This window comes from Giraffa tippelskirchi, chromosome 3 (assembly GCF_054371585.1).
Source record: "Giraffa tippelskirchi isolate mGirTip1 chromosome 3, T2T-mGirTip1v1.2.pri, whole genome shotgun sequence".
NCBI lineage: Eukaryota > Metazoa > Chordata > Mammalia > Artiodactyla > Giraffidae > Giraffa > Giraffa tippelskirchi.
This window is the reverse complement of record NC_137277.1, coordinates 42,113,334-42,132,438: the sequence shown is the minus strand read 5'-3', so window position 1 is coordinate 42,132,438 and position 19,105 is coordinate 42,113,334. Positions and strand designations below refer to the sequence as shown.

Below are 19,105 nucleotides of genomic sequence, written 5' to 3'. Positions count from 1 at the left end.
AGAAAAGGGGCTTTCCTCCCCTTCAGTAGGGGGGCTGCACCGTTTTCACTGGCTTCATACTTTTGCCAGGTTGGTCCTTCTCTGTTTCAGGTCTGCACCTCCCTGATCCCTCCTCCCACAGTTCCCAAAGCATCAGAAAGAGCACATGGTCACTTATTTATTTTTGATACAAATGTACATGACACACGTCTTGACAGTCAGCCCACCCACCACCACACAGGTAGAGCCTGGCCCCTGGGACAGGGGCGGGGCAGGGAGAGGAGCTGGTAGGCGCTGCCATCTGCCTCCCCAGGCTGCAGCCCAGGCTCCAGGGACCCAGACACCGCAGGCACTGGCCTCTCGGAGGTTACAGGGAGGGGCTGTCAGCTTAGTCGGGGACCCCGGGGAGCCAGCCCCAGGCTCAGGCTCGGGTGCTCAGTTCTCTGCCCCAGCCGGCACTTTCCCCCTCCCTAAGGGAGGGGAAGAGAGATGGAGCGAAGTGGTTTTCCTTTAAGTTCATAGACAGAGGGTATGAGTGGGGGGGGAGCAATAAGGGGAGGCAGAGGGCAGGACCCAGCTGGTTCCCTCCCCCAACCCCTGGCCCCAGGATGGGGGGGTGGTCAACGCCCAACCCTGGTCCCCTCACCCCTCACAAAATCCCAGATGGGCCAGGCCTCTGGAACGGCACTGCCGCCCCGCACACTCACACGCAGGCACACTTAGTTACCACAACGTTAAAATTAAGGGGTGGAAGAGAGGAGAGGAAAAAAAAAGATACTTTTCCAGTGTTTGCTGCTGGGGACCCCGGGGACACAGGTTGGGGCCTGTGCCCTAGGTGGGGCCGTTTGGCATTGGAGAGAGCAGCAGGGGGCTGGTGGCTACAGGGTACGGACATCCACAGGTATTATGTACAAGGGGGGATGCCCCCCCCGCTCAGCCCCCAAGAGGGCTGGACTGGCTCATGGGGGTGGGGTGCATCAGGGGAGCTGCCCCACTTGGAGTGTCCCCACCCGACCCTTGGCTGAGGGTGCCCCCGAGGGCATGGGGTTGGGAGTGCCGCCTTGCAGGCCCCTGCACGCTAGAGGGGGAGGGGGACTATGTACAGGGAGGGGTGTATGGAATGTGGGGGCAGAAGCTCCTGCCACCTCACCTCCCCATCCTTGGGCGCTCGAGGGGGACAGGCACCAGGGCACCTGGCTGCCGGGGAGAGTGGCAGCGCTAAGGGCACTTGCGCCAGCGGCTCGGTGGGGGTGGGGATGAGCGTCTGGAGTGGCCCAGCTCCCACGGCCAGTGAGGTCCCAGGGTGCGGGTGAGGGTGCGGGGATAGTGGTCACTGCTTCTTCTCGCGGGTGGTGATGGTGACCAGCTGCTTGGCGGCCTTGGCGATATCATAGGCGCACTGGATCACCTGCTGAGTCAGCAGCTGGAAGTCCACGGGGGCGCCAGGCTCCGGGGGCACCGTCTTCCGGCACTCGCTCTGCAGCCGGTAGGCGCTGGCATTGAGCAGCCGCAGCGAGCTTCGCACAGGCTCCAGGGCAGGCCTCTGGAGGAGTCGGGCCTTGGACGTCAAACCAACCACGAGCCACGACGGGGCCCCAAGGGTCCAACCAGGCTGTCTCCATCAGACTCTCTACACCAGCCCCACCCTGAGGCACCCCTCCCCCCGCCCCCTCCAGCTCTCCTCTCTGGCCCCTTGTACCTTTGGGAAGAGAGAGGCCATCTCAGTCACAGCCAAATGGATCTTCTCTGAGCAGGGCACAAAGCTGGGCGGGGGGAGGGAAGGGGTAAAGTGAGGGAAGGGTCCCAGGACAGCGGAGCACCGGTCCCTCTCTTGTCCTCTGCAACACCCCAGAGGCCCGTGTGAGCCTCCGCCCACCTCCGTACCTGTCGTGCTTGAACTCCTGGGCAGCCCGCAGGAGCTCCTGAATGTTCTTGGTGACCTGCTCTGTCTTCAGGATGACATCCTCCGTGCTGGGAAGCCCGGGGTCGAGGTCATCATCCAGGCTTTCCAGCTCCGGGTGGAAGTCCTCTTCCTTGCCCAGATCCAGAAACCTCTTCCCTTCCAGGCTGGGGTTAGAGAGGGAGGCAACATTCCAGCCGTGAGGCCCCTTGCAGACACCCTCAAACGGACGCGCAGGGGCCACCATATCCCTTTCCCCAAGGTGCCTCACCCCAGCAGTGGGTCCCCACTTTGCGTGTTCTCATAGTCACTATCTGCGCCGCTGCCGTGGCGGGAGAGCTTGCTCTGGAGGGCACAGGGCCGGGGCGGCAGATCAGGGGTGTGCTTGCAGACCCCCATCACCTCGCCAGCACACCTCTCACTCAGCCTGTCCCTCCCTTGGGCCCCGGGGATGCTCATTACCGTGTGGCGGCTTCCTTCCTGGGAGCACGACAGCAGTGGGGAGGAGGGAGTGAAGGGCACAGCTGAGGCCGACACCCCCTTCCGGATCTGAAACCCAGGCAGGGCTGGAGTCAGTCTCTTCCTCCCCACCCCCACGCCTTGCTGCTTCCCTGCAGCGAGGCTGGGACCGTGTGTGTCCAGTCACCCTGTGCCCAGCGTCCCACACAGAGCCTGGCATCCACTGTGGCCCAGAACCTATTTGTGGGAATGGACCCACTTCCCAGGCCCTGCTTACCCGGTAAAGGCTGGCAGGGACGTGCACAGAATAGATGGCGTCATCCTCCAGCTCCTGAGGGTGGCACAGTGGGGTCACAGGGGGCCCTGCGCTGGTCCCAACCCTGTCCCCACCCCACCCCCCTGGGGCCCACAGGTGGCTCACGGTGCTGTGGAAAGGCTGAAGCCGGGTGGCGAGCTCGTCCCCGGGCGGGCCCCCAAAGGGCTTCAGGGCGGAGCCTGGTTCATACATGGAAAAGGCCTGGCGGTCCCTGCGGTGGGTGCTCCCGCCAGGCCCCATGGGCACGTGCTCAGCTCGCTCGCTGGGGAGAGGGGGTGTGGGCACCGGCCCCGGTGGCTGCCGGATCTGCAGGTTCTCGGCCTGCAGCTTGTGGATCTGAGAGTGAGAGGGGCGTCAGAAACCCTGGGCAGCACTGCCGCCTCCAGGAGCATGCCCCTTCCCCGCCCAGCAGGGCCTGGGAGCCCCATCCTCACCTCCCTCTGCAGCCTCCGGAGCTCGTCGCTCAGGCTGCTGTTGACCTTCATGAGCTGCTGCACCTTGGCCTCGGAGGCAGCCAGGGCCTTCTTCAGCTCCAGGTACTCCTGCAGCGTCACGGCCCCGTCCGACAGGTCCGAGGAGTCCATGCTCTGCAGAGGGAGATGGGCCGGTCAGCCCTGCTGTTGCCGCTGGGGCCCCAGGATATGAGGACGGGGTGTGTGGGGGCAGGGGCGGCCCTCGGACCCGAGCTCGGTTGTTCCGCGTGGCACCGGCACTGCGCAGGGGCTCCTGGTCTGTGTCCTCGTCCGAGGCCACGCTGTCGTAGTCGTGCTGGTCGTCCAGGTCGCTCTGGCCCCGCGCGGAGAGCTCGAGGTTGTCTGAGGGCACAGGCCTGTCACTCAGGGCTCAGGCCTGCAGCCCGGCCATTGCGCCACCCGAGAGGGAGCGCAGCCTGGAGCGGCGCCCACGCCCTTCCCACCTGTGGGGCTGCCCAGGCTCTTGCCCTGCTGTCTCCGCTTGGCCTCGCTGAGGATGTCGATGATCAAGGTGGCGAACTCCCGGGCGTTAAAGCGAGCCAGCTTCTGTCGCCCCTGGGAGGGAGGCAGGGCCGGGCTAGTGTGACGAGGCCCGTGTGGCTGACGAGAGGCGTTGGGGACAAAGCAGCCAGGCCATCCAAAGAGCCCAGCCCAGGGCGACACAGACGTGGAGGGCCTGGCGAGGGGGCTCTCAGAGGCTGGGACAGCGCCCAGGGGCTGCTCACCAAGGGCTCAAAAGAACCACCTCCTCCCCATTCCCACATCAGGAGCCAGAGGCCAGGGCGAGGCCTCGGCCAGGAGTAGGGAAGAGCAGCAAACAATGGCCTGCCTGCAGGGAAGGGGAAGGGCAGGGCCCCCGCAGTGCCGCTGACCCAGCAGGGGAAGAGATGGCCCCAGGCCCCGTCCAGCCCGCTCACCTGATTCCGGGTGGCTGAGTACTCGGGGTTCACAGGCAGGAAGGGGACGGCGCTGCGCTCCGTCACCAGGGTGCTGTGGTTCTGGGTCGCCAGCCACACTGTGGGGGAGGGGCAGGGGCGGACTGGCCACGGAGGCTGGGCCCGCGGGCCGGCCAGGGCGAGAGGCCCGGAGCACTGCCTTCCGAGCTCGTGGAGCTCCTTCCCACACCCGCAGGGCCCCGAACACTGGTATTCGGAACACAAGTGGTCTCCGAACACAGACACGGACGGACGCAGGGCTGGGTCAGGGAACGGCTGGGCAAGGCTGGCTGGGGACTGACAACAGAAGAGGAGACTCCCTCCCGCCTCTGGGCTGGAATCTGGCTGTGGCCAGGAAGGAGGGATGGAGGGGGCGGAGCGGGGCTGGGGAGAGAGCCAGAGAGGGCAGCCGCCAGGCGGAGAGGAGCCCCGGTCCAGGGGGCTGGGGAGAGGAGCAGGCTGGCTGCCTCCAGCTCGGTAGCTCTGCCCACCCACCGGCGGATGCTGGCCACCGGGCTCCCAGCTGGCGGGGTTCATGGGCAGGCCTGCAGAGCAGACCACGCCAGTACCTTGTCCTAGTCCTGGTAAAAGAGCCACCCAGGTCCCAGCCCTCCCTGGCTGGCAGGTCCTCTGTCCCCTCTGCCCAAGACTTCCATGCCCTCCTGGCTCACCAGCATCATTTTCCCTTCGATCCACCTCGTCGTACACATCCATGGCCAGTTCCTCAAAAAGCCGGTTGCTGAGCTGGAAGCAGAGAAGGGGACCCAGGCTCTGTCAGTTCAGCTAGCCCCAGTGCCAACCAAGCCAGCGCCCTAGGGTCTTGTAAGATGCGGGCAATGACTGGTGTGTCCCTTGTGTTGCCCAGCTCTCCCCGGTCTCAACTGGAAACAGGGGCAGGGGTCTGTCTGCCCAGCTCTGAGGTAGGAGAAAGAGGGAGACCAGAGCCGACCGGTTAGTGCCCCTGAGCGTAGGGACGCAGGAGGGCAGAGTCAGGGTCACAGACGAACAGTGGGGAGGTGGGAGACAGGAGACTGGGGAGACTAGAGAGAGGGGCAGGCCCGAGACTTGAAAAAGTGCTCCAGGTCAGGGAGAGGGGCAGTCACAGGAACGGAGGGTCAGGGATGGGGGTCCCTGTCTGAGCAGACTCACCGCCTGCAGCTTTTTCTTGGCAGCTTTGGCCAACTCGGACAGGTCCAGGCTGTGGACGAAGAAAGGAGATGGGCACAGGGAGGAGGGGAGAGGCGGCCAGGCCCCTGCCTGTGACCTCCCAAACATGCAGGGACCCCAGGGAGATGACACCCCAGGTGCTGCACACCAAGTGCCTCTCTGCCCCACCCCGCCTCCAGGGCCTGTCCCCGAGCAGGCACGTATACCTCTGAGACATGCACTTTTGCCGAGATCTAAGTCCAGAGGAAGGCAGCAGAGGAAAGAACAGGATAGAGGTGGCAGTTACCCAGAAGCAAGCCACACATGCCTCCCACGTCAAACTCAGACCCATCTCCGTGCACACGCCAGACCTGAGTCTACCAAACCCAGCTTGTCTTCCCCCCAGCCCACTCCTCGGCGGCTGGTATGACCCACTTGCCCTACGTCCGGTCCTAGGAGTGACCTGCAGCCTCCTGCAACCTCAGGCCCTGGCCAACCCTTCCCCAGGTGCTGCCATTTCATCCTCCTGCCTGGCCTTTGGCAGCATTTTTCACCCATCTTCCTGTGTCCAGTCCTGCCCCTGCAATCCTCTATTCACCCGCAAGCCAGGCCATTTTGGACACATCCGGCTGTGCCATTCCAGCCTTAGAAACTTTTTCAATAATAACAGGGACACTTCAACAAAAAGCTCACTTTAAAAATATGCTAGGGAATTAATTTCCTGGCGATCTAGTGGTTAGCATTTGTCACTTTCACTGCTGGGTCCTGGGTTCAGTCCCTGGTCGGGGAACCAAAATCCTGTAAGCCATGCAGCATGGCAAAAAAAGAAATAAAAAATGAAAAAAACCTTAATGCTTTGTGTGACTATCTTATTTAATCTTCTCAACAGCCCAGAAAGATAACTAAGGCTCAGAGACGTTGAGAGCCTGTCTGCAGTCACACAGCCAGTCAGTGGCAGAGCAGACTCCACACATCCATGTTTGAGCCTCTCTGCTCCCAAGACAGTCACAACTCACATCCGGGCTCAGCACCAGCCACTCTCTCCCCACATCTCTCGTCCAGTCCTGCTCCAGGGATTCCCTGCCTCTCCCATGCTCCAGCCATATGGTCTGCCTGCAGCTCCTTGCACAGCATTTCTGACGTGTGTGGCCCAGAGTCTTTGCCCCTCTGGCCGCACTCCCCACACAGGACTGTAGCTGACGAGGGGGCCACCTTGTTGGGGTGGTGATACCCCTAAGGGCAGGGATCATGCCTGAGTTACCTCTGTGTTCCAGTGCCAACAACAGCTGGCACTGCAAAGGTGCTCAGTTAGCATTTCATCGACAACCCACCTATGTGTGTTTATAACACACAAACACACACAAGCAGGCATACACACAGGCAGAATCAGACCAGAGAAATGGGGGTAGTCTTGGGGGTCTCGGAACAGAGAAGATCTGGGGCTCCAGGGACCTGAGGGGTCCAGGCCTGACCATCGCTGTCTGCCCACATGGGGCTTCGGGGGCGGGAGGGAGCCTCTCCAGATCCAGGCCAGCAGGCACAGCTCTGCCACCACAGGCAGCCACCAGGTGGCGCCAGCGTCCATCCTGTGTGCGTCCCCCACAGCCTGGGCTCCTGGGGCCTCTCACACAAGGGGCAGAAAACACCTCTCCTGGCCTTATGCCCCCAGCCCCTGCCCGATTTGAGCACACCAGAGAAGCCTGGCAGAACCCCAAAGTTAGTCAAACTCCCGGGGTCCACCACATTTTCACTGAAGAGCAAAAATTTGTCTAAAGATTTGACAGTTGGGGTAAGTGCCCCTGGGAACGGAACCCAGAGTTCCTGGTCTGGGGGTGGGGGTGGGGGGCTGTTTCTTGCACTCAAGCCCTATGTGCTTGACAGCCATGGGTGTCAGGCTGTGCTGGCCACAGGCTGAGTGGACATTTCTTAGCTGCCCTGGGGCCCAGCATTAGGGAGTGGAGACCAGACTGTGATAGGCTTGTGCTTCCAACCCCTGAAGGGGGGTGGGGGCAGGGGTCCCAGGTCCCTAAAGCTTGACGAGTTGGGGGATGGGGGTTCTGGGGGTCGGGCATCCTCATGGCACACAGCAGCCTCCGGGAAGGGGCATCAGGTGGGCACTCACCTGTCTGCCATCTGTGGGATGATGTAATGCCCATTCTTGTGATCTGAATAAAAATAAAAATGCCAAGTCACTGGCGCTGGGTGGCCTCAGCAGCTAGGAGCCCACCCCACTACCATAAGCAGGACTTGGCACCCGGAAGGGACAGGGGAAGGGAGGAGGGCAGGCTACCCCCAAGAGCCCTGAGAACTGGCTGGCAGTTATGCCCACCCCCACTCCCTACCCCAAAGTGCTGCAGCCCAGAGCCTGCAGCAATTTCACAGGAGCCAGTTGCCTAGCAACACTGTTCCCCAGCCGGCTCTGTCACCATGGCACCTGCTGCTGGGGTGTGTCTGGGTCCCACCTGCCTGGCCCGGCCAGGCCCGCCCCACACTCTGCTCACCCGGCTTGCGTCCACAGAGATAGAAGGCCAACCGGTCAGTGAGCTCGTACTGGCACTCGACTAGCCGTTCTGCCAGCTCATGGTGCCCCGCCTGCCTGTGGGGAGGTCACACGGCTCAGCCCTTCAGCCGCAGTCCATTGCCCACACCCGGCCAAGCCTCACCCTTTGGCCAGCTCTTACCTGGCATAATCAATGGGTGTACGGCCGTTAACATCTGGGGAGCCAGGGTCAGCCCCATACACCACGAGCAGCTCGGCCTGCAGTGTCTGACCTGCCTTGGCAGCCACATGCAGAGGTGTGGTGCCCTTCTCTGGGTGGAAGAAGTTTGCCTGGGCGCCCAGGGACAGCAGGCGCAGACATGTCTCCAGGTTGCCCGTTCGCACGCTTGAGTGCAGTTGCTGTGAGGAGCAGAGTGTGCAATAAATGGGTGTGCGTGCCCTCCCCCTCCCCGCCACAGCACCTAGTCTAGGCCCCCTGGGACTCTGGCTAGCTCCCAGGGCCCAGCTGCAGTTAGGTTGTCAGGGAGAATCAAGGGCTTCCCACCAGCAGTTCATGCCCAGTAATCACAGCTGCAGTCAATCACCACTGACCGACTGCGTGCATGCAGTGTGCTCGGCTTAGAACAGACATTGTCTACAAGGTAGATGCTCTTTCTTTCCCATTTTACAGGTGAGAAAATGGAGGCTCTGCCCAACGTTTTCTGGCTCTCGGGTGGCGGCTGGACGATTTTAGCCTTGCATGTCCCCTTGGGAGCAGAGGGGCCTTGATCGCACATGGCCTGAACATGCAATCCTGTCCTTCCACTGTGCCCACCGTTCTCGCCTGACCTGGCTGCCTTGGGGACCCAGGGCTCAGTGGGGATGGCATCATGGGTGAGGAGGGGCTCCACAAACCTTGCTGAGGTCTTTGGCGGTGACTCCGTCGTCGTCCCGGCAGGGCAGCTTGTGCACAAAAGCCAGCATCTGGTACTTGGCCCTGATGAACTCGGACTTGATGGGGCTGCACGTGGCACGTAGGAGAAAATGGGGAGCAGAGTGGGAGAGGTCAGTCACCCGGCCGCCTCCCAGGCTTGTGTCCCGACCGCACGGCCACAGCCCCCGCCCCTCACGCCTGACTCACTGGACTTTGTCTTGGGGGTTGGCTTTACGCCGGCCGCTCTGCACCTGCGCGGGGTCCAGCAGGGAGTGCTCCCAGATGGAGTTGGCCCCATTGCTGGCAAGCGTGTGCACCATCTGTGGGCAGGAGGCGCCAGAGTGAGCGTGCCCACTGTGCACCAGCGGATGCCTCTGAGCCCCGGACTGGACGCGGCACCAACCGGCCTACTGTGTGCCTGGCACCTTCACACCCCCACCAAGTCTGGCCATCCAAGCATGTGGGTCCGGTTGAGCACTTTGGGGGTCATGGTGGGCACGCTGAGGCTCTCAGCGGTTAAGCTCCATACTGCACGCTCAGAAGTGGCAGAGTTGGGGTGAACGCCCAGGTCTGTGTGGCTCCAGTTCTGGTGGCCTTTTGTGTCTGGGAGGCAAGGGGCAGGACTAGGCTCTGCCGTGGCTGGGGGAACGTGGACAGCGGTGTGTGTGGGCGCGGGGGAAGTGTGCCTGTGTTCAGCATGCCCTGTGGGAAAGACAGGATGCACCCCGGGTGGTGCAGCTGTACCTGCAGCAGGGTGGGGGGCCAGGCGCTGTGGCGGAGGTGCTTGACGATGGAGATGTGGCGTCCCAGACTCCGGTGCACACTGCAGCACTCGTCACACACCAGCACGCCTCTGCTGATGGAGGCCCAGCCGGGGTCTGCGGGGCGGGTGGGGACAAGGGTCAGCCACAGCCAGACACGGGTGAGACTCCCGAGCATGGCCCTGGACCCGCACCGTGCTTAGATCTCCATGCACAATTTGCACACTCAGTCCCCTAAGGCTTGGGGAGCTGGGCCACTGAAGAGGGCACTGAGCTCTGGCGGAGGGAAGGAGGGACTCCCCGAAGGCTTGCTCCAGCGGCCACTGATGGAGCCAAGCCCTTTCCTACATGTCTCTGCCCCCTGGGGAGGTGTGGCTCCCCAGGGCGTCCTCGGTGGGCACAGCTTCCCGTGCTGCAACCACTGCTGCCAGGACCACAGTCCTTCTCCAGGGAACAAGACTGCTGCCCTAGCCCTGCCCCTGAGAGGCAGGAGTCCCCAAGGACTGCATGCCATCCGCCGCCCCTCCCCCCCAACCAAGGCACTCCTGTGTCCGGACCAATGCCACGACTCTCTGCACCCAGGCCTCTTTTGGAATCACTGGCCCACCTGCCTGACTCATCACACCCTCCAGGGGCGCCCGCCTTTGCCCTCACCTGGGCAGGTAAGAGGCCTTTTCATGACTGAGCCTCTGGTGACTGTCACTGATGGGTGAGCTGGAGCCTGGCTTCAGGGGGATGGAGAGGGCAAAGGAACTAACACTGCCTGAGCACCCACTGGGTACCAGTTGGGTGTGCCATCAGCATGGCGCCTCTAACAACTGTCAGGTGAGGCGGGAAATGCTACCCTTGCTTCACCGACAAGTAACCCTTGTCTCAGAGATGTTAGGGTGCTTACTCAAGGCCACCCAGCTCATGAGGGGGATTGCTGGGATGTGAACCCAGGCATTTAGATGTCCACACCAGCTGCTGTTGCAGCCCCGAAGCGGGCAAACCCAAGTGGGCAAGAGCCCTGGGAGTCACTCTCTACTCCTTGAGAAGAAGTGATCTTTGCAAACAAGCAGAGGGACCAGAGAAGGGTGGGAGTTCCTGGGGTCCTTCTCAAGGGCAGCGGAGAAGCCTCCTACCCCAGGCCCCTTGGGAGAGGGGGAGGAGACAGCTGCATACAGCTCAGGCTGCGGAAAGGTCACGGGGGAGAAAGCAGCCATTGTGTGTGGCCAGAGAGTGGGGGCGGGGAGCTGCTCTGCCAGGACTCTCTGCTCTGCCCAGGCCCCCCGCCCGTCTCAGGAAGCCCCATCCTGGGGGGTGGGGAGGGGGCGCTGGCTCTCTGCCTTGCCCTCAGTGCTCAAATTGTCCACAGTGGTCCCCACTGGAGGAGGGGACAGGCTAGGGGTAATGAGAGCCTCTCCAATTCTCAGGCCCTTCCTCACGAGGATGTCCATCAGCGTTCCCCAGAGGACTGTGAGGAAACTGAGTCAGGGCAGCCTGAGCTGCGATGGTTTCTCCTCCATGGCACATAAACAGGAAGAGAAAGGAGTGGCCCTGCTCTCTGGGTCAGGGTTTTAGGGATCTGCCCCCAAAACAGGACAGAGGGGTGCAGGAGGTGCCCCCACCCACTTTCATCGGAGGCTGACTCTGGGGGCCACCATCTCTGCCAAGAGGGGGAGCCCTAGAGCAAACAGGAGCGTTGGCTTGACCCAACTGGTGCGGCCCTCGGGCAAGGAAAGCTCCCTCCCCCGCTCCAAATGCCACTGGGTCAGGGGTCTGCCTGCCAGCCACCTCTGGCCAGCCCAGGCAGGAAGCTGGAAATGACGCAGCCCAAATTCCTCTTGTTGAAATGGTGGGGTTTCCTGTCAGCAGGGAGCCGCCCAGGCCAGGATCATAAATGGGCCGCTCTAAGGCCTCCACCCCAAGCCCGTGGCCCTCCCGGAGAAGCCAGGCCGGGGAGAGCTGGCCAGCCATCCAGCACCACAGCAGACACAATGACCCCTGAAGGTGGCAGTGACCAGGATGTGGGCAAAGGGGTCCAGTTCTCTCCCAGCCTGGCGGAGGGGTCCCCCTTCTCTCCTACAGTGACCTGAACCAGGTGGGCAAGGGACCACTGTCCTGGTCTGTGGCACAACGGTGCCAGCTCAGTTCTGGGTGACATAAATGGATCACTCTGCTCCCTACTTCCTCTGCCCAAGGGGCCTGGGCCTCCCCCAGCAGGCACCCCCATGCTCCACCTAGGGCAGTTCGGAAGCTGAAAAGCCAGGAAGGGGTTCTGAAAGTCAAATGGCTACTGCAATTTGAGATTAAGGGACCCGTGCCCCCTAAAAGGCTTCCGGGACCAAACTCGGGGCAGAAGGGACAGGGAATGTGAGGGTTAGGGGGTGTGGTCGCCTCCTCAACATCTGCCAACTGTCCCTCCAGGCGTGGGCCTCAGTTGGCGGCGGGGGCTGGGGCGCAGGGGTCCCGTGTGTGCGGCCAAGTGACAGGAGTCCTGGAATCATGTGAACCAGCACCAAGCCCACGGAGGCCTGTCTAAGGTGAATTCACGTTACCGCCCAAAGCCATCAGTGGTCTCTGGGGCCAGTAGCCAGCCTTTCCTATCTAGGGACCTGGACAAGAGGGAGAAGCCCATCATCTTGAAAGCGGGCAAGAGTAAGCTACTCCACGGGGACAGAGATCACAACGGCGGTTCCCTGTGAGGGCGGGGGGGGGGGCGGGGGTTGACACAAGAAAGTCCTGTAGAGTGTTGGGCGGGCTCTACTTCTGGATCCGAGTTGTGGCCACACAGGTATGTATGTACACAGGTAAAAATTCATCAGGCTACAGAGTAAGGTACAGGCACTCTGTTGTACAGAAGTTGTGAGTGTGTGCTCACTCGTGTCTGACTCTCTGCGACCCCATGGACTGTAGCCCCCCAGGCTCCTCTGTCCATGGGATGTTCCAGGCAAGAATACTGGAATGGGTTGCCATTTTCCTTCTCCAGGGGTACATAAGCTACACCTCAGTAAAAGAAAAAAGCTCAGCATTCACCCCGGCCCACAATCTACATCATGAAGAGACAAAGCTTGCAGACAAGCTTGCAGGTTCCCAGACGCCTTTAGCTGGTGGCCAGCCTTGCTCACTCAAGGTGCCTGTTAAGATGGGCATTGTGAGGGCTTCAAGCCTGTGCCTGGGGCTGCCCGGAGGCCCAGGGCACGAGAGGCAGGCCCTTAGAAATGAGCCAGGACTGTGCGGCAGGCGGAGTGGATGGGTGGGACAGGGGAGACACATACCCCCCAGGGTTCCCAAGGCAGGCAGGGTCACAGAGGGTGCCTGGCTAAGCGGCATCAGCTGCCAGGGCAGGCAGCCGTGCCACACTCACAATACACTCAGACTTGTCTCATGCGCCCAGGCCTGGGAGGAGGAGGATGGGGCTCTTTGGGGTCAGGCTCATCTTACCTTTTACCTCAAGACCCTGCAAATTAACCAACCACAAAGAGACCACGACCCCACTCCCAGGGCTGGGTCTGCAGGGCTCTGAATACCTTGAGAAGCCTACAACTTCAGGTAGGAAGCACGCACCAAGGAGCGGGCTCTGGGCCTGGGCTCCAAACTGCTAGTTTCCCTCCAGCCTCTTACCTGGGCTGTTCCAGGTCCCAGACTGAAAAATGCCCAAGGAGAAGTCAGGGGCCTGAGAAGCCTCCCAACCTTTTGGGGAATGCCTGCTCTGTGCTAGAAACCATGCTGGGTGCTGGGGTGAGCAAGACTTTATCAGCACCCTGCACGCCTCACATCCTCACCTCACCACCTGCCTCCTCCTGCCTTGCATTCTGGATCGGGCGGGGGGGGGGGGAGAAGTTCCCAGGAGCACACAGGACTCTGTGGGATGAGGGCTGGGGATAGGAGCCAGGCACCCCGACATATGAGAGACACACCACTCCTGCCCATGCCCACTGCGTGTCCAGAGGCTTCCAGTCAAGTAGTCAAAGGCAATGGAGAAAGGACAACTGCCTTGCTAATGCTGCCCTGCGTCAGCCTGCCCAGAATCAGAACTGCAGACTTGGAGATGGGATGGTCCTCAAAAACCATTTCCACTCCAACTGCTTGGCCTCAGAGCTGAGGAAACTGAGACTCAGCTTGAGAAAAGTCTTGCCGTGAGTCACAGAGTAAGCTGGAAACAAAGGCAACACAAAAACCCAGGTTTCCATGATAACATGTCTGTCAAGCAACCCCCTCCCAGCCACACCTTCCCTCCCCCCCCCCCCGCCCCAACGCTCCTTCTGCCGGGCAGAGGGGCAGCCTGGCAGAGGGGCAGAGGAGCCTCCGACCAACACACAGAAGGCAAGCTCTCCTCTTAGCCCTTCCTTCTCCAGACCTGCCTGCTGTTGAGGGGAAGGAAATAGTAGTTTCTAACTAACCAGAGGTAAGGACACCTCCCCCTGGACACAGCTTCCTCAGGGCCCTCTAGACGAAGACATGCCCTGAGAGGAGGCCTCAGGGTCACAACCACCCAGACCACCATGCTCCTGCCATGCTCCCTCAGTTCCCAAACACTCAAGCTTGGCGCCATTGAAACCACCAGAGCATCTGTGGGTCTCAACAACATGTTGGGGTCCTGTTGTTATTTACTCTCTGTCATGTTCGACTCTTCTGCAACCCCATGGACTGTAGCCCGCCAGACTCCTCTCTCCATGGGATTTCCTGGCAAGAATACTGGAGTGGGTTGCCATTTCCTTCTCCAGGGCATCTTCCCGACCCTGGGATTGAACCTAGGTCTCTTGCATTAGCAGGTGGATTCTTTACCACTGAGCCACCAGGGAAGCCCTGGGCCTGTCCAAAGGGTGGCAGGAAGTTATGGGCCACAAAACGGCACCCCACACTCTCCACTTAATTGTGCCCAGAGTCCTCCTGGAGTTCATGGACCCCCTGAGCCTACCTGGAGGTCTCCCAGGGAGATAGCTCCTTTTCTAAAGAGAGGATGGTTAAGGGCCAGGGCTTCGTTTCCCCAAGCCAGCTGCGGAGCCCGATCACTGGCAGTGTCCCCCCACATCAGAAGGGAGCACCCTTCCAGGTCATTTCTCCTCACTTCCTTGGCAGGTCAGGGGGGTTTCACATCGGCCTGGACCTGACTCCGTGGGAAGAAGGGAAACAGCACGGAAAATACAGCCGGGAGGCAGGCCACCAAGCCAGGTGGGTCCTGGGAAATCTAGGCACCCCTCCACATGCTCCCTACCCATTTCTGGTCAAACTGGGCTAGGAGACAGAGAGAGGTCTGTGCCCAGGCTGGGGTAAGGCCAAGCCCACCTTCCAAGCAGGCCTTACTGGAGCACAGGATAAGCTGAGGCTCGGCTCGTTGTCCCCAGTTACCAGGCCTGGGGACGCCTCAGGGGACGATGCCCAAGCTTGTGGTGGCCCTGAACACCAGGCCCTGCGAGGAGCCTTGGGAGCCAGGGGCAGGGAGTCCTAGGAGCAGCCACCCCTCCGTCTGCTCCCGAGAAAACAGAATCCAGACACCCCCACCCCCCCAACCCCGGCCCATCTGCCCGACTCTCTGCCCCTTGCCCTCCGCCACGCCAGCGGGCGCGCAGACCATGCGAGCAGCAGGTGCAAGACGCGGGGGTGGCCCTGAGATGACATAAAACCACACTCGCCCCCACCTCCGAAGCCCGGCCGGCCTCCGCCACAGTCCTCCAGGCCACCCCAGGCTGGCGCTTCCGTTTGGATCCAGAGATGGAAGACGGGGGGAGCGAGGGAGGGTGGGGGGCGCCAGCTGAGGGGCGGGAGGCGGCGCCGGGAATGTCCTTCCTCGCTGGTCCACGGACGTGAGCAAACAGCGGTCCCCCGAGCGGCCCTCCCGCCAAGGACGCGGCTCCGCAGCGGCCTGGGCGGGGGCCACGACCGGAGGCCGGAGGCCGGAGGCCGCAGCCCCCAGCCCCGCCCCGCCCTCCGGCCCCGCACAGCGCGCCCGCCAGGCCCCGGCGCCCGCCCGGCGGCGCCTCGGTGCTCAGTCCCGCCCCCGGCCCGGCCCCGCTTACCCGGGGCGCTGCAGTCCGCACACACCTCCGCTCGCGGCCCCTTCCGGGACATCCTCAGCGGCGACGCGGCCGCAGCCCTCTGGGCCAGCGTGGGGGGCACGGGCGGCGGGCCCGGGCGGCGGCGGCCCCTGCTGCCCGGCCCGGCTCCGGCAAGGCCCCGGCTAGGCTCCGCGCGCCCGGCCAACCGTCCGCCCCCGGGGCTGGCCCGGAACCCGCCGTGCCCGCCCGCCCGCTCGCCCTCGGGCGCCCTCCGCCCCGCGCCGCCCCGCGCCGCCCCGCCGCCGCTCGCTCTCTCCGCCCCCTGCGCGGCTCCGGGCCGCTCCTGCAGGAAGCGGCGCAGGCCCGGCCCACCGGGGGAGGGGCGGCCCGCACACCCGCCCCGCCGCCAGGCCCTGCCCGCCGCGCCTCCGGGAGAAAGGAAGCCGGGAGCGCGGGCGGGAGGGGGCGGGGGCGCTTAAAGGGGCCGCCGCCGCCGCCAGGCCCGAGCGCGCAGCGCCGCCTGCGGCCCGGGCCTCGGTGCGCCCCTGCAGCCGAGACGCTGCGAGTTCGCCTCACAGCCTCGTCCCCTTCACATTCGAGACGGAGGGTGGCCTGAGGAGCTCGGGCCCAGGGACAGTGACGTGGTTCGAGGTACCCGCTTGTCTGTTTGGGTTGAATTGTGCGTTCCAGCCCCCCCCCCCCGCCCCGTGTATCCACATTTGTGTGTCCAGGTGTGTGTGTGGTCACATTCTTGCTGACTAGCCCACCGCCAGCAATATGGACGGCCAGGTGCCAGAAGTCATGCAGTGAATCCCCCAGTCTCCGGGCTAAAAAGACATCTATCCGTCCTCCATGCTTTCATCCAGAGAGGAAAGAATCTGGACAGTTTTTTTTTTTTTTTGAAGACCTCCTGAGGAGTGACCACTGTTTCTGTGTGCAGAAATATCCACTTGGTACAGTGTTGTATACATCACCGGTACTTCTGAGCCACCAGAGGTGTATGTCCAGGGCGTGGGCATATAACATATAGGGATCCTTTCTGTGGTGGCCTTTCTTCCTGGACTTCACAGGGAGACTCATTGGAGGGGTGAGGGTGACAGGGAGAGGAGGTGCAGGCCTCACATGGGTGCACCCCTGCACTGAGCATGCTCCCCCATACACGTGTGCCCCACGTGCACCCAACCCCCATCCGTGCAGCAGCAAAAGGCCAGCGCTCTGTTTGTGGGGAGAGGGCGAGGGTGCCCAGGCCCAAGGGCCAGGATAGTGGTGACACGATTAAGACAGGTTCCCCAGATTAGGGGAGGGTTCCTCATGGCTGGGAGTCCTGCTCAAAACCAAGGGGGCTGGAGGGGAGTCCTTGGGCAGGGGTGTCGGACTTGGCTCATTTTATCCAGGCGGTGCCAGAGCAGCAGTGACTTGTGGGTGGCAGCCTGCTTCCCTGGGGGAGACAAGTAATGCTCATGAGTCACACCACCCGAAATATATGCAAAGCTGCCTCCATCGCCTTTCGCTGCAGCCCAGATTGACAAGTTTGTTTGAGATTGTGATCCACAGGGTGTATTTATAATCGTACCTTAAAAAAAAAATCTTATTGAAGGCATCCCCTCCCCCATAGCCAGCCGCTCATATGGCACGGTTTCTGCGAGCAAAGATACCTCGCGGGGTGGGGTGGGGTGGTGGGGGGCACCACTTGCCGCCCCGTGCTGCACCCTCACCGAGGAGTCAGTCCGTGGGGTTGGTGGCCCCATCCCTGGTGATGGGAGGAGTGGCCTGGCCTCTGTTACCGGGCGCCCAGCCCACGAGCTGTGGCCGCCTGTTCACCCCTGATCGACCCCCAGCTATGGAATTTCATTTATTAAATGTCGAGGCGGCTGCTGGCAGCCCCATTGCTTGGCTGTCTTTGTTTCTCTGCTGTGCGGGCGCGTCTCGAGCACGTGGCAGCTGGAGCGCGCAGGCCGGGGGGGAAAAGCGACCTAGGTTTAGAGTCCAGGGCCGCTTGGCGAAAAGAGAAACGCTGGCTGCCTAGAGGATGGGCCCCCCCAATCCAAGCTGAGCTCCCCGCCTCCTTGAGCTCCAAGCCTTTTCAGGGGAAGAAGGATGAGTCACTCGGTTCCCCCGACTCTGCTAGCCCCATCTCCTGGTTGGCCCTGGGACTACCGGGGAGTGGCCGAAGCACGGATCCACTCTCCAAACTTTGTTTCCGAAGCCCCCAGCCCCGCCACAGACGAGCTTCTGTGCCTGGGGCTTAGGGATAAAAGGGTTTCTGAATTTCCCTTTGGAGACTTCGCCACCGCAGGAAGCAAGACAGTTAAAGAGGAATCACAACAAGATTGTAAAAACAATTTAATGAGGAAATGTACAGGCATTCTCCCGGCCACTCCTAGCCGTCCCTTCCCCGCTCCAGCCCCCTCCCCAACTCTGGCTGCAGCCACGGCACTCTGCTGACCCCTTGTGGTGGAGGTGGGCAGCGGTCCCCGGCGGCGGGAGACGCCAACTGGCTCCTCCCAGCCTGGAGAAAGGGGCGAGGCAGTCCACTCCTCCCTCATCGTTCCGCGCCGGGGCCTGGCACCGCAGGGTGTGGAGGAGGAACGAGAGAAGACCACACAAAGAAACCTGAGCGAGGCACGGAGAGTTTGCAAGCCTTCGCTAGCACCTCCCACACAAACACTTCTTGGATTGTTCTGAGTGGGGCTGGTATGGAATCCCTGATTCCTGTCTTGCTCTGAGGTGGGCTCCAGAAGGCGCAGTGCCTGGTCCCGCCACCTGGCCCAGTGGACCTGGTCGGGGGAGGGATGCATCATTTCCAGGTCAGTCGTCATCCTTAGCTAACCCCAAGAGGTTAAGTATAAGAGTCACATTTTAGAGGTGAGTGGTCTGAGAAATTTTAAGCAATTTGCCTAAGGTCAGGCAGTTAGCAAGGAGGAATAGGAATTTAAGTTCCCTCAGACACCCCAGTCCCTCCCCGCCTCCAGAGGCTGGGCCAAGCCCCAGGTTCTTCCAGCTCCTGCAATAGGCTGCCCTGGAGGGCAATTCCACTTTTATTGAGGCATCTGCAAGCACCCTTCTGGAAAGATCTCTCTGCCCGGGAGCTATTCAGGAAGGAGATAGTCTCTGGAACCAGTCGCTTCCTCTCCAGAGGGGACCACACGGGGTGGAGGTGGGGAGCTGCCACTTGCTGCAGTCTCTGCGAAGCCCCACTCAGGTCTTTGCAAAGAGCAGGGTATGGGGGGAGAGGTGTGTTCTCCCATCCCTAATAGACATCGTCTTTCTAATGTCAAATGCAGAAGATGGAATTTAATTTTAAAAGAAGGCAGGGAAGACTCCTACGTAGTATTTCAGGTGCCAGATTTCTGGTTGCTCCAATGACCCTTGGCACTGCACACACGCCCCGCATCTTTCTCAGGACTCCTTCCACCAGTCACTCTTTTCTTGGAATCTGGATCCTGCTCACGTTCCACTGGGACCCAAACTCAAGCCTGAAGGCCACACCTTCCCGCGCCCCCTAATGCTTGAGGAAGGCCTGTAACCCCGTCCCTCCCCAGCAAAAGGCAAAATGTCAGAGGTTGGGGGTACACCCCAGTCCACCAGATGTCAGGATACTGCCTCCGACCCGGCCGGGCCTGACTCCCTCCCCACTGTCTCAGTGGATCAGGGAGTCAGTGCGGGACCCTCTCCGGCCACCCAACACCCCCAGTTCCACGAGGCGGACTACAAGCCCCATGATGCCGCGGGGCCCAGTGAT

At 61.8% G+C, this 19,105-nt stretch overlaps 1 protein-coding gene across 3 annotated transcripts; it reads right to left on the bottom strand.

Annotated features, from left to right (window-relative positions):
• Positions 1-144: 144 nt before the first annotated feature.
• Positions 145-15,562, bottom strand: GIT1 (GIT ArfGAP 1). 3 transcript variants are annotated; one of them, XM_081580240.1, is made up of 21 exons: positions 15,385-15,562; positions 9,366-9,499; positions 8,829-8,941; positions 8,603-8,708; positions 7,890-8,107; positions 7,710-7,804; positions 7,331-7,373; positions 5,436-5,462; positions 5,212-5,260; positions 4,734-4,806; positions 4,045-4,142; positions 3,571-3,682; positions 3,336-3,469; positions 3,089-3,241; positions 2,760-2,990; positions 2,616-2,669; positions 2,342-2,428; positions 2,151-2,224; positions 1,864-2,046; positions 1,679-1,742; positions 145-1,522 (listed from the first exon to the last, which is right to left on the bottom strand). In XM_081580240.1, exons 1-21 carry the CDS (start codon positions 15,434-15,436, stop codon positions 1,310-1,312), a joined length of 2,313 nt encoding a protein of 770 aa, XP_081436366.1. In that variant the 5' UTR covers positions 15,437-15,562; the 3' UTR covers positions 145-1,309. The 3 variants fall into 3 exon arrangements, with proteins under 3 accessions (XP_081436366.1, XP_081436364.1, XP_081436367.1); XM_081580238.1 differs by lacking the exon at positions 5,436-5,462 and having other exon boundaries at positions 8,829-8,975; positions 9,346-9,499; XM_081580241.1 differs by lacking the exon at positions 5,436-5,462.
• Between the last annotated feature and the right edge of the window lie 3,543 nt (positions 15,563-19,105).